Source organism: Danio aesculapii, chromosome 7, assembly GCF_903798145.1.
Source record: "Danio aesculapii chromosome 7, fDanAes4.1, whole genome shotgun sequence".
Lineage (NCBI taxonomy): Eukaryota > Metazoa > Chordata > Actinopteri > Cypriniformes > Danionidae > Danio > Danio aesculapii.
Window position 1 is genome coordinate 1739208 of NC_079441.1, and position 12873 is coordinate 1752080.

The following is a 12873-nucleotide window of genomic DNA, read 5'->3' on the forward strand; positions in this document are numbered from 1 at the left end:
GTCACAATTGCAAGTTTGTATCACGCAGATCTGAGATGAAATGTTGCTATCACCTTTTTAAATGTTTTATTCAGTGACTGGAACAGGCTTATAGCAATGTATAGTGTAAGCTGTTATTATGTTTTTGAATTCTGTGTTTGACCACTTGGTGGAGTCCCATTCTAAATAGTAATACAAGTAGGCAAAGAGGAAAAGCAAGATGGGAGAACAACAGTTTTTGACTGACTGAAAGCAGCACGGAAAACAACTGATGTGATTCCTGAGTGTATGATGTCATCTATAAACTGTATGATCAATACATTAATTGATCAAAAAACAATTAATTGCGTCCAAAAAAGATTTGGTTTGACATGATATGTGTGTATTTATGTATAGGTGACACACATGCATAACAAAACTAAACAGAACAATTTCGTCACACAGATATCTCCCTGTGTGATATTTCATACAGTTAAAGTCTGAATTATTACCCCCCTGAATTATTACCCCCCTGTTTATTTTTATGCAATTTCTAAAGGCATTTCTAATCATAATAGTGTTAATAACTCATCTCTAATAACTGATTTATTTTCTCTTTGTCATGATGACAGTAAATAATATTAGACTAGATATTCTTCAAGACACTTCTATACAGCTTAAAGTGACATTTAAAGGCTTCACTAGGGTAATTAGGTTAACTAGGCAGGTTAGGGTAATTAGTTATTGTATAACGATGGTTTGTTCTGTAGACTAATCGAAAAAATATATCGCTTAAAGGGGCTAATAATATTTTACTTTATAATATAAGACTTTCTCCAGAAGAAAAAATATTATCAGACATAGTGTGAACATTTGAATCTGTTCAACATCATTTGGGAAATATTTAAAAAAGAAAAAACATTCAAAGGGGGGGTGAATAATTCTGACTTTAATTGTATATAGTTGTAATGGCGTGGGCACAGTATGGCTTTTCTCATTCACAATGGGAGACCAGATCTTTCACTGCGTGCATCAAAGCATAAACAATGGACCGCTTGGTACCATTATCATGTGTAATGTGTGATTTTTACATTTGAGCCAAAATCTCAAAACCGTACTGTGGTGGGATTTTCTCAACAGGGTTTCTGCAGGGTGTTAAAGTCTAAAATTGGCTGTTCTAGGTCTTATATTTTTGCACAGGTTTTATTTTTCTCATGAGCATGTAATGAATTTGAATTTAAAATTCTTTTAGTGTTGTTGTTTGTTTTTGTGGATTTGTAGTTCTTTATTTCACTAGTCCAATTATTACAACTACAAAAGAGCCCAACATGCAATAGCCAATCAGCTTTCTGTTATTGAACTCTGTGCACGCGGCGGATGTGATGTCATTGCTGTGTTTGCGGAGGTTCACTTTAGGTGCACGTGACATGAGTCTCAGGTGAACAGATAAACGCTGCTGAAGTGTGATTTAGTGTGTTTGTGTAGCGAGTATGTTTCCAACATTTATTAGATGGGCTAGGAATATTTATCAATGTCTCAAATAGACCTACAGAACGGCCTTGATGTGTTCTAAAGTAAAGTGAAAACTCCAGCAAGATAAAGTCATTATATGCAGAGCCACAGACCTTTATCTATGAAGTATAATTATGGAAACTGTTCATCTTAACTGAAAGCTACGTCATGTTTGCTGGCCTCACACATCATGCTCCTGTCAGTCAGTCAGTCAGTCAGTCAGTGTTAAACAAATGACACACAGCACTACTACGATAACTGAAAAGCTATAATTCACTTATATTTTAATACATTTTGGTGTGGTTTTATAACCCGCAATTGAAAAAAAAGAGCAACAACTGAATGTTTTGAATGAGAAGCTGTAATGTAGCTGTGGCCCAAATGAATTTTGGTGTGGTGTCCACATGGAGGAATGAATAGCAGAAACCATGCAGTGAAGTATGGAGATGTCATTAGTTTTGCACACCCCTGCTATTGTTCATCCTTCTGTAATGATGCAGACTGTAAATATGAATTGTTATCTGTGTTCTTGGGTCAGCGATAAGAACCACATGCACTTCGGGGCCATCACTTGTGCCATGGGCATCCGCTACAAGTCCTACTGCTCCAATCTGGTGCGCACGCTGATGGTGGACCCATCTCAGGAAATGCAGGACAACTACAACTTCCTGTTGCAGGTGGAGGAGGAGCTTCTTAAAGAGATGAAGCACGGTGAGCCAATGGAGAGAGAGCGTTTGAACAAGAATTATTAGGTTTAGTTTTGGATGTTTTATTTAGTTTTAGTGCATCGGTTTAAAACAAATGTGAACTTATTATTTCATTGGCCACTATCTGTCTTCATTTTGTGTGTGATATTAAAATAAAATAAAAAAAAATAATTTAAAACATAAAAAAGGCTAATATTAAAAATGTTTATTTATTAAACGCATTAACTATACAGACCCACTAGTTTTTCATGATATTTTTTTGTGAATTTATTTTTTTTGCAATAAAAATGACTGATTTTGTGGCGGAAATTTGCAGAAATGTGCAGGCAATTTTGCGATTTTATTTAATTTTTTATTATTTATTTATTTATTTATTTTTTTAATATATATATATATATATATATATATATATATATATATATATATATATATATATATATATATATATATATATATATATATATATATATATATATATACACAAAATCATAAAATTAAAGCTTCTTTATTTTGGTCTCTTGTCAAGACGAGATCTGAAACGGTAGGCGTTAAGCCAAAGTAAGGTTGTATAACTCTTATTTTTATCCACAATCTTACTTTCTCTCAGATTTTACTCCCTGGAGCATCTGACATCATGTCACACGTAGGACATGCATTAGAGCTCCCCCTACCGTAATGCACCTAAAACATGCACTGCTGTAAAACACGTCAAAGGCAGGGAAGCGTTTTCTATCGTTAACTGCAGGGAAAGAGTTAAATGAAATGATTATCGATTTGACGCACATCATAACACCAGCCATACATGTAAAGCACAAAAAATGTCCTTCAATTCAGTCACGTACAGCGGCCATCACCCTTAAACCAATCTCATCTCCACCTGTGTGTTCCATTGCTCTGTTTGCTCGCACTTTCTTTTGCAGTCTGAAGCGCGTCACATTGAACAAACGCATTGTTCGCACCACAAGATGTTTATATCTCATCTTGGCTATGACTTCACATGTAAATCACTCGCGCTTCATCTGCGTCTGCTTACTACACAAGCTGAAAATTCCCCCCGTCCCTCATTCCATGTAATGATTGTGAGGGCGCAGGTGAGGCGTCATTTTTTTGAGAGACGCTCAAATACATCACGTGCACTACGTATGCGACGTTTATAAGTCACGTAAAACAATAAAGTGCAAACTGAAATAAATATAATTTGATTATATAGTTTGGAATTGAATGTTTTATGAGTTTATTTTAAAATTTTGAGATTTATTTTTCATTAAATTAACAATTTCGCTGGATCGAAATATTAGCGACTTTGTTGATTTTGTGTTGAATTCAGCAATCACTGAATCATGAAAAACTAGGGTTTATATTAGTGATTATATTAGTGGTTTAATGTCAAGTTTTATATTCATATAATAGTTAAAATTATTTTGGTACATTAAGTTATACATGACTAAAATAACTAGCTTATGTTTTAATATGTACTATAAGAAAAACGTGAACTAATTTGATCACTAATTTCAAGTTTATTTATGTATATCATATTTTTAAATTGAAATTTGGTGAAAGCAATTGAATTCAAGATCATTTAATTATGCCTTTATTCTGTAGTTTTTTACATTTAATTTGTAGTAAAGACATATGATTTAATATTACAAACTGTTTATTTATATATTTGTGTGTAATGCAACATGTGTATATAAATATGATTTCTATATTATTTTTTTACAGCATGTGTAATGCTACAAATGTTTATAAATCAGAGATTTCTAGTGCATGACTTGTTTTGTGCATTAAACAATGTTAGGTTAAAGCAAAATGATCAAATATTTATATTTCAGTTAAATGTTGCTGACTATATGATGATTAGTTTGTTTCTAAAGGTGCTTCTTCTAGTAAGGTTTTCTGGGAAATGTGTAGATCACTGATGTTTTGTGCAGGAGTGAAGCTCAGTGAGGCTTACAACGCCGTCATGGAGTTTGTCAAGAAGGAGAAACCAGACCTGGTCAGCAAACTCACCAAAAACCTCGGGTCAGTGTCTCGAATGCTCTCTCTGTGTGTGTGTGTGTGTGTGTGTGTGTGTGTGTGTGTGTGTGTGTGTGTGTGTGTGTTCAATGTAAATTGGAAGTGTGTTATGATGCTCAATGTGTGACTGTGTTGCAGGTTTGCCATGGGCATCGAGTTCAGAGAAGGATCTCTCGTAATCAACCAGAAAAATCAGTTCAAGCTCAAAAGAGGTGAGTGTGCGCGTGCGTGTGTGTGTGTGTGTGTGTGTGTGTGTGTGTGTGTGGAAAATAAATGAAACTAAGAATTCAGTTTTGAGTGTGCTCAGGGTTTGTTTGTACCATGAAGATCATCATCAGCTTTTTCTGTTAACTCTGGCTTTGATTTGGAGTTCATGACTGCATGCAGATGAAGGCGGGACATCAGGAGCAAGCAGCCAATCACAGGCCTCGAAACATAAAGATAGTGTGATTGACTTGAGAGTTGGCACAGTTCACAGGCAAAGATATAAAACAACAAAATAAAATTAAAAGTGTATAGAGCAACATGAACGGTTGTGCATGGAGGCGGCAGTCATAGCATTTATATATTTCTGCTATAATTATTATTAAATGATATAAAAATCTTCAATAAACTGACTTAATACACCACAGGACTTCTAGTTTTGCTAAGGTGTGTGTGTTTGTAGGGATGGTCTTCAGCATCAGTCTGGGATTCGCTGACATGATCAACAAAGAGGGAAAGAAAGAGGAGCAGAAGAAATACGCCCTGTTCATCGGAGACACCATACAGATCAATGAGGCCAGTTGAGTTCTTTAACATTTCATCTGCTAGAAACGACCCCTTGGGAGTCTCTGATAAATGCTTGACTGCAGCTGGCTTTCCATCAGCCTGTTTTTATGTTCTCAGCCTGCATATTATAAAGTAAAACATCAGGAATGAGCGACGAAAAACACAAAATATCAAGTAAAGTCCTTTTATTTGGGGAAAAAAAAAAAAAAAAAAAAAACTAAGCTTGCTTGGTTGTTTTGGACTTTGGTTGCTAGGTTACCAATACTGCAGTTAACCACTCTAACAACTTTTCAGAAGATTCACTTTACATTATGATGGAAAATAAACTACTGTTTACTTTAGTCTATAGCTGGGTTTCCATTAGCCAGTGACAGAAACACGACATTTCAAGTTAAAATCTCTTAATAGCAAAAAATTTAAGTTCTCAGCTTATTTTTATTTATTTTTTGCTCGTGTGTGTGTGTGTGTGTGTGTGTGAAATAATTGGTTGCTAGGTTACAAATACTACAGTTAGCCACTCTAACAAGTTGATGGAAACACAGCTAATTAGCTTTTTTGCAAACTTTGAAGATATTCACTTCATATTATGATTTACTATTGACTTTAGTCAATAGCTGGGTTTCAGTCAGCCTGTGTTGATGCACATTTTGAAGTATCGCATGAGAAATGTGACGACAAACCAAATCTCAAGTAAAAATCCCTTAATTCACCAAAACAAAACAATTTGTTTGCTCGCTTGAGTTTTTTTGCATTTGTGTGAATAAATTGGTTGCTAGGTTACCAATACTACAGTTAGCCACTCTAACAACTTGATAGAAAGATTCAGTTCACATTATGATGGAAGCTTAGCTGCTGTTGACATTAGTCTATAGCTGGGTTTTCATCAGCCTGTGAAGTATGTTTGAAGTATGGCATGAGAAACAATTGATAGAAACACAAGTAAAAATCCCGTAATTCACAAAAATTTTTTTTAATTACGCTTGTTGTTTTGCACTTGTGTAAAAAACACTGGTTGTTAGTTTACCTACAGTTAAAAACTCTAACAACTTGGAGAAACAACTCATTTGGCTTGTATTTTATTTTTTTGAGGTTACAAATACTACAGTTGGCCACTAACAACTTTGATGTAAACAAATTGGTTGCTAGTTACAAATACTACAGGTAGTCAATCTAACAGCTAGATGGAAATGGCTAGTTTGCTTTTTTTTTTTTTTTTTTTGCAAAGATTTGCTTTTCATTTATTTTCTTTTCGACTTAGCCCCTTTATTAATCTGGGGTCGCCACAGCGGAATGAACCGCCAACTTATCCAGCATATGTTTTACGCAGCAAAGGCTCTTCCAGCTGCAACCCATTTCTGGGAAACATCCAGATATAATAATCTCTAATAATGCTGAAAAACATAGCAAACGTAGCTTGTCTTGTTTACTGTTGGTTGCTAGGTTACCAATACTACAGTTAGCCACTCTAACAACTTGGTAAACGCAGCTAATTGTTTTTGAATGTTTGCGTTAGGATGGAAATGCTGCTAGCGATGCTGTGATTGTGACTATTTGTCTGTCTTCTCTGCATTTTTGTGATCGCAGGAGGATCAAGCCACCGTCCTCACCCCTGTTAAGAAGAAGATTAAAAACGTTGGCATTTTCCTCAAGGTAACGTCAGGTCTCATTTAATTTTCAGGATGTTGCATTAATTATTTTTAATGCACATGCGTTTCTTTATGTTCTTTAAGTAAAATGCATTATTTCATAAGAAGAAAAGTGCATAAACCATGACGGCAACAGATTTGGAAATGTCTCCCCTTTATTTTGTTTATAAATAAAATATATTTTTTAAATATAATAATGTAACTAGCATCCAAAGCAACATTTCTGATGGTCATTCATTTTATTAATAGAGAGAGGACTAAAAAAATATATAGACGCATATTAAAAACTCATAAAAATGACATCCAATATTTATTGTAGGGGTGTAATGGATCACGGTCGATCTGTACGAATCACAACCCACTGTTCAGAACGCGCCTGATCGATCTATTAATAACTTGTTTTGAACTTGTAGATTACTCCAACATTTATAACAATTGCAGAAAGATGGCCTCCCACATTCAGATCACGTGTATATAAGCATTTTGGCTTCGCTGTAAAATATAATGATGACCTAAGAAGTTGTAGTGGGACCTAAATGCTTTCTTAGGCTATTAATCAAAGGTGTTGTCTGCCACTGTTTGTTTAGTCTGCATTAAAGCATTCATTGTAGCTGCACAACTAAACAATAAAAGATCGTCATCTCAATTCAAACCTGTGCAACATCAATGATAAATGATGATGATTTGCATGTTTATGGATCATTCAAGTCGCTATATTCAGATCTGCGTTTGATTGAGAGAGATTCAGTGTTTACACTTTTTCAGTTCATTACAAACAATTAAATAACACAGCAGTACTGGGAGAACAGTTTATAGTTCAGATATAAACGCTGATGTTTATGGTAAAGATTAAAATCACTGTTTAATGGAACACGACGCTGGTGAATGTTGTAGCAATTACATTGTGTAACCAACAGGTGGCGACAAACAACCATCAAAATGAAGTCACTGAATAGGTTTTCAGAGACGATCCACCTATAATGGATAACGTGAAGCATAACAATATAAACATGAAGCTTTATGAGTGAATTGTTGGATCATTCATTGAAAATAAATATGATCTGTTGTACAACATTACAGCATTATCAGCAACCGTAGCAAAGATCATCAGGAATATTTTCCTTTTTATTAGCTGCTTCTTGACTTTTATTTATTTTTAATTAAAATGACAGGTTCTAAGTTATGTTTGTTTGTCATATCATAAAATATGTTGATGATTCGGTGATTGTGAGTCTCCTCCACGATCAGGATTTTGGGCATGGTCCTGTTGTGGAAGAATTTACTTCCTGGTGTGATAGATTTTCTCTCCAGCTGAATGTAAATAAAACAAAAGACCTGGTGATAGATTACAGGAAGGCTTCTCCTACCTCCAGCATAACAAATATTGAAGGTTGGACATTGAAATTGTGGACACACATACATATCTAGGGGTTGTTATTGACAATATGTTGACATTTCAACCTAACTCTCAGGCTGTCTATAAAAAAAAGTCCAACAAAGATTGTATTTTCTGAGGAAACTGAGATGGTTCCAGGTTTGTACCTCTTTAATGACATTGTTTTATAAACAATTTATTGAATCTGCTTTATCCTTCTGCATTGTAGCTTGGTACGGTAATCTGAGTGTGTCAAACAAGAACAGGTTGAGTAGTCTGAAGGTGGCAGGCAAGATCATTGGTTTTAACCAAACTAGTCCAACAGTAATTTACCATAGTAGTGTTTTAAAGAGAGCTCAGGGTATCCTATGCACCCTGGATAACCCGTTGTACTCTGTGTTTCAGCTGTTGCCATCAGGACGTCGTTTTAGAGTTCCTGTTTGCAGGACAAATAGAGTCAGAAATTCTTTTATAATGGTGGCCATTAGGTCATTAAGTCCAGAGGGGAGGGAGATGCACCTTCAGTATGATGTATTGGATGTTGTGGGGTAAAATTTTATTAATGTGTACATGAAACTTCCCCTGTGTTACGGCACCTTGCTGCAATTTGTTTCCCTAAACGGGATAATAAAGTTGAGTCTGAAACCAATGGTTTTTACACTAATATTTTTGTATAAATCTAAAGCAAATGACATTTGTCTCCTCCCTTTTGTGCTGATCTGAAAATTGGTCCGATCCGTGACTCAAACCGTAGTGTGATCCGAACCGTGATATTCGTGAGTCGTACACCACTCATTTAGTGCAGTTTGTCTTTGCACATGTTTTATTCATGAAAACACATCAGCGGCTTTATATTAGTTTTATTAATGCTTTTTATATGTTTGGTGAAAATTGAAGGTTTAATTTGTTTTGCAAATGATTTTAGATGTTGGAAGTTTAAACTATGATTGAAACAGATTTACAAAAGAAACGTGAACACTTTATTATTATTTGTAAAAAATAAAGTTGTAAAAAATACCCAGAAACACCCCTGAAAACACGATGTAAAATTTTAAACGAGTTTTATAACAATATTAGAATTAAAATGATCTAAAACAGTTAATTTGATTGTCTTTATCATTTCTTTTAGTTGTTATAAACCTCTGCCTTGTAGAAAATGTTCATTATAAACTGTACACTTTTATCTGCTTTGCCCATGAAATGACCATCCAAGCTGATATTTGCAATAAACTCCAAACTCTCTTATCGCTAAACCATTTCTGTGTGTGTTTCAAGAATGACGATGAAGATGAGGAGGAGGAAGAGGGCGATAATGCAGAGGAGCTGCTGGGCAAAGGAGCTCGCAGCGCCGCCCTGCTGGCAGACAGAACCAGGGTATGCTTACCTCATTTTAATTTAATAAATCATGCATATTCATGAGTGCGCTCACATTCTCTTGTCTGATTGGTCAGAATGAGATGACTGCGGAGGAGAAGAGGCGGACTCATCAGAAGGAGCTGGCCAATCAGGTGAACGAGGAGGCCAAGCGGCGTCTGACGGAGCAGAAAGGAGGACAGCAGATACAGAAGTGAGGAAATTAGACATTATATTTAAGCTAATGAGACTTTAAACCTTTGCTTTACTTTGACATTTTGGAAGGATGCCGGTTTGTATTTGTTCTACAGTGTAAGTGCGTCGGAAACACTTCACAATAAGGATGTATTAGTTAATGCATTTACTGACATGAACAAAACATTTATATTTGTATTAAATGAACAGTATTTGTTCATGTTAGTTAGTGAAAATACAGTCATTTATTGTTGCATTAATGTTAGCAAGCTTGAATATGGATGTTAATAATGCATTAGTAAATGTTGAACTAATGATTAATAAATACATTAGCTAATGAAACTTAATTGTACAGTATGATCAGTGGATCAATATTGTGATTTCTGTAATTTGGTCTAGATTAGGGGTTACCAAACTTTTCAGCTCGTGACCCCCCACTATCCTCGGAGGTGGTTATAAACATACAAACATTGCACACACACCAATAGGAACTACTTATGTTTACTGACAACACACAAAAAGTGCAACAGATTTTATAGTCGTTAATTTAAATCAATATTATCCCACTTAATGAGACATGTGGGCACAATGTTTACAACACAAGACCACCTCAGTGTTCAGTCGATCTGCTGCTATTACTGTGTCATTAATCTAGCAGAATAACCCCAAGGCTTACAATCCAATGGAAAAAGAATTGAAAGGCTGATGACTTTTTATTTGTGTTGTTTTTTTCATGTAACTATTAATAATATTTAATCTTCTGCAGTTTATGAATTAAATATAGTAATTATAATAGTTTAATAACATGTACAGTATGTTTGGAAACACTACTGTTGTACTGTTTATTGGTAGTTTGAGTGAATGTTCGTTTTTAAAGTAAATAAAGTTGAATTTGTCCAAATAAAAAATATTAAAAATACAAATAAAAAAGAAATGCAAAAATTAATAACAATGAAGGAATCCTAAATTAATCATCGCAATCATAGTCTAATACTAACAAATCAAAAGAAACATCTGAAAGTAAGGCATCGTGTTACTCTGGAAAGTTTTATACTAATGAAAGTAATTTAACTTCATATTCACCTCCAGATCAGCTTTATCAAAATAAAACATTTATTCTGAGCTCTGCTTATTAAAAATACGATCACGGTCATTTTTCTCTCCATATAAACATTTTTATTTGAATTCGATTTAGTTTATTAGCTTAGTTTTACATTAAAAGTAGTCATTTATTTCAGATATTGTGTATTATTTGTTCACAAATTACTCAGAGGTTTTAATCAAACAAACATCTTAATATTAACATTAATAAACAATTAACATTAATAAACACTTGCCAGATAACGTTGTTGTTTGTCAAAATAAAGCATTTATTCTGACCTGTGCTTATTAAAATAATATAAAATCTTTAGTGATTCATCCTGAATGATTCTGTTTTTAAATCTTGTCAAGTGGATAAAAGCTAGTGGCTTTAATGATAGTGGCAGAATATAAATGTCACATGACACTAAATGAGTATTTGTGATGTTTAACTAGCTTTAATATGTCAGAAGATTAGTACAAATATGATGGACAGAGTTTTGAACATGGAAACTACTTAATGTCTGTTTTCTGTAAATATTGGGGAAAATGGAAGATTTGTTCTCAGATAAACATTTTAATAACGATCAGTGTTATTTCAACATTGTGCACATTTTCTAACAATTTACACTTACAGATTTGTAGTTCTAGTCTTGTAGACTCAGTAACATCCGTCTCCTAATTTCCTCTCTTCAGAGTCAGAAAGTCCAACGTGTCGTATAAGAACGTCTCGCAGATGCCCAAGGAGAAGGACATCAGAGATATGAAGATCTTCATCGATAAGAAGCACGAGACGGTCATCATGCCTGTGTTTGGCATCGCCACACCGTTTCACATCGCCACCATCAAGGTAAGACCACACAGATGCTAAAAGACCAATAGCTAGCTTTCCATCAAAACATGCTCATGCGCATTTTTAGGTATTGCATGAGAAACGAGTTGGGGAAATGCTACATTATGAATAAAAATCCCTTAATTTCCAGAAGAAACTGTATTTATGCACACTTGAGGTGGTTTTGGGCTTTGTCAGAGTGTAGTATTGAAAATCTAGCACTCTAATTTGCACTCGCAGCTAATTAGCATATATATTTTTTATTTTGCTTTCATATTGTTATGGAAACCCGATTACTTTTAATATTGGTCAGTGGCTGAGTTTCCCATTAAGTATCTCACGAGAAACAACATTTTGAATGAAAATCCCTTAATTTGCAAAAGTTCTCACGCTCACTTCAGGTGGTTTTGGACTTGTTAGAACAATGTGTTGCTAGATTATCAAGACTAGTTCATTGCTTTAACGCTGTGATGGAAACGCAGTTATCTCACATCCTTTTTTTTTGCTTTTGAAAAGATTTATTTTATATTACGGTGGAAGTCGGACTAAAGTTAAGATTAGCCGAAAGCCTAATTTGCTAAATAGATTTTTTTTTTTGATGCTCACTTGAGGTGGATTTGGACTTGTGTGAAAATATTTGTTGCTAGGTTACCAATACTACAGTCAGCCACTCTTACTATGTGATGGAAATGGCTAATTTGCTATTTTTTATTTATTATTATTATTATTATTATTATTAAAATTTTTGCGAATTTTAAAAAGATTTGCTTCATTACGATGGTTTCCACTAGCCATTTTGAAGTATGGCAGGCAAAACAAGTTACAAATGTCAAATTTAAAATAAAAATCATGTAATTCACAAGTTTTTCCACTCACTTTTTGGACTTTTTTGTGTTAATGTGAATAATAATAGCTGTAAATCACTGAATAAACTCTGATGTATTGAAGATTACACGCATGTGGCTTATGCTTGTCTTGTTTACTGTTGGTTGCTAGGTTACCAATACTATAGTTAGCCACTCTAACAACTTGATGAAAATGGAGTCACATTTGGGATTTTATTTTTTCTTCTTTGCGATTCTTCTTTCCAATTTATACTTAAAACAATGCTGCCTACAACTATGTGTACAGCTATTCATTGTACATATCACTGTCAACACTGCCAATTTTACATTGTCCTGTTTTGAGTATGTTGTAGTATTTTGCACTGTCTGGAGCCAGCACCTAAGCTTTTCACTCATCATAGCACACGTGCTGCTGATAATGTCACAATGATTTGATTTGACTTCTGCAGAGGTTCACATTTCCTCAAATTTGCAGATATTCTAACTCTTATCATGACTCGGGCCATTTGTGGGATATTTTCAGCTATATAGATTTAGAGATAAGCTCATTGTGCATCCCAATTCTGCACAATTATTAAAAAAC

The 12873-nt window shown here is 34.4% G+C and overlaps 1 protein-coding gene across 1 annotated transcript in view; it reads left to right on the forward strand.

The window, feature by feature from the left end:
- The window catches only part of supt16h (SPT16 homolog, facilitates chromatin remodeling subunit), a 42738-nt gene that overhangs the window by 8514 nt on the left and 21351 nt on the right, over positions 1–12873 (forward strand). Inside the window, exons 7-14 of the mRNA XM_056460863.1 lie at positions 2009–2181; positions 4109–4199; positions 4332–4405; positions 4861–4973; positions 6549–6614; positions 9261–9359; positions 9437–9552; positions 11310–11463. Of these exons, the coding sequence (XP_056316838.1) occupies positions 2009–2181; positions 4109–4199; positions 4332–4405; positions 4861–4973; positions 6549–6614; positions 9261–9359; positions 9437–9552; positions 11310–11463 (886 nt within the window). The remainder of the gene's footprint in view (positions 1–2008; positions 2182–4108; positions 4200–4331; positions 4406–4860; positions 4974–6548; positions 6615–9260; positions 9360–9436; positions 9553–11309; positions 11464–12873) is intronic.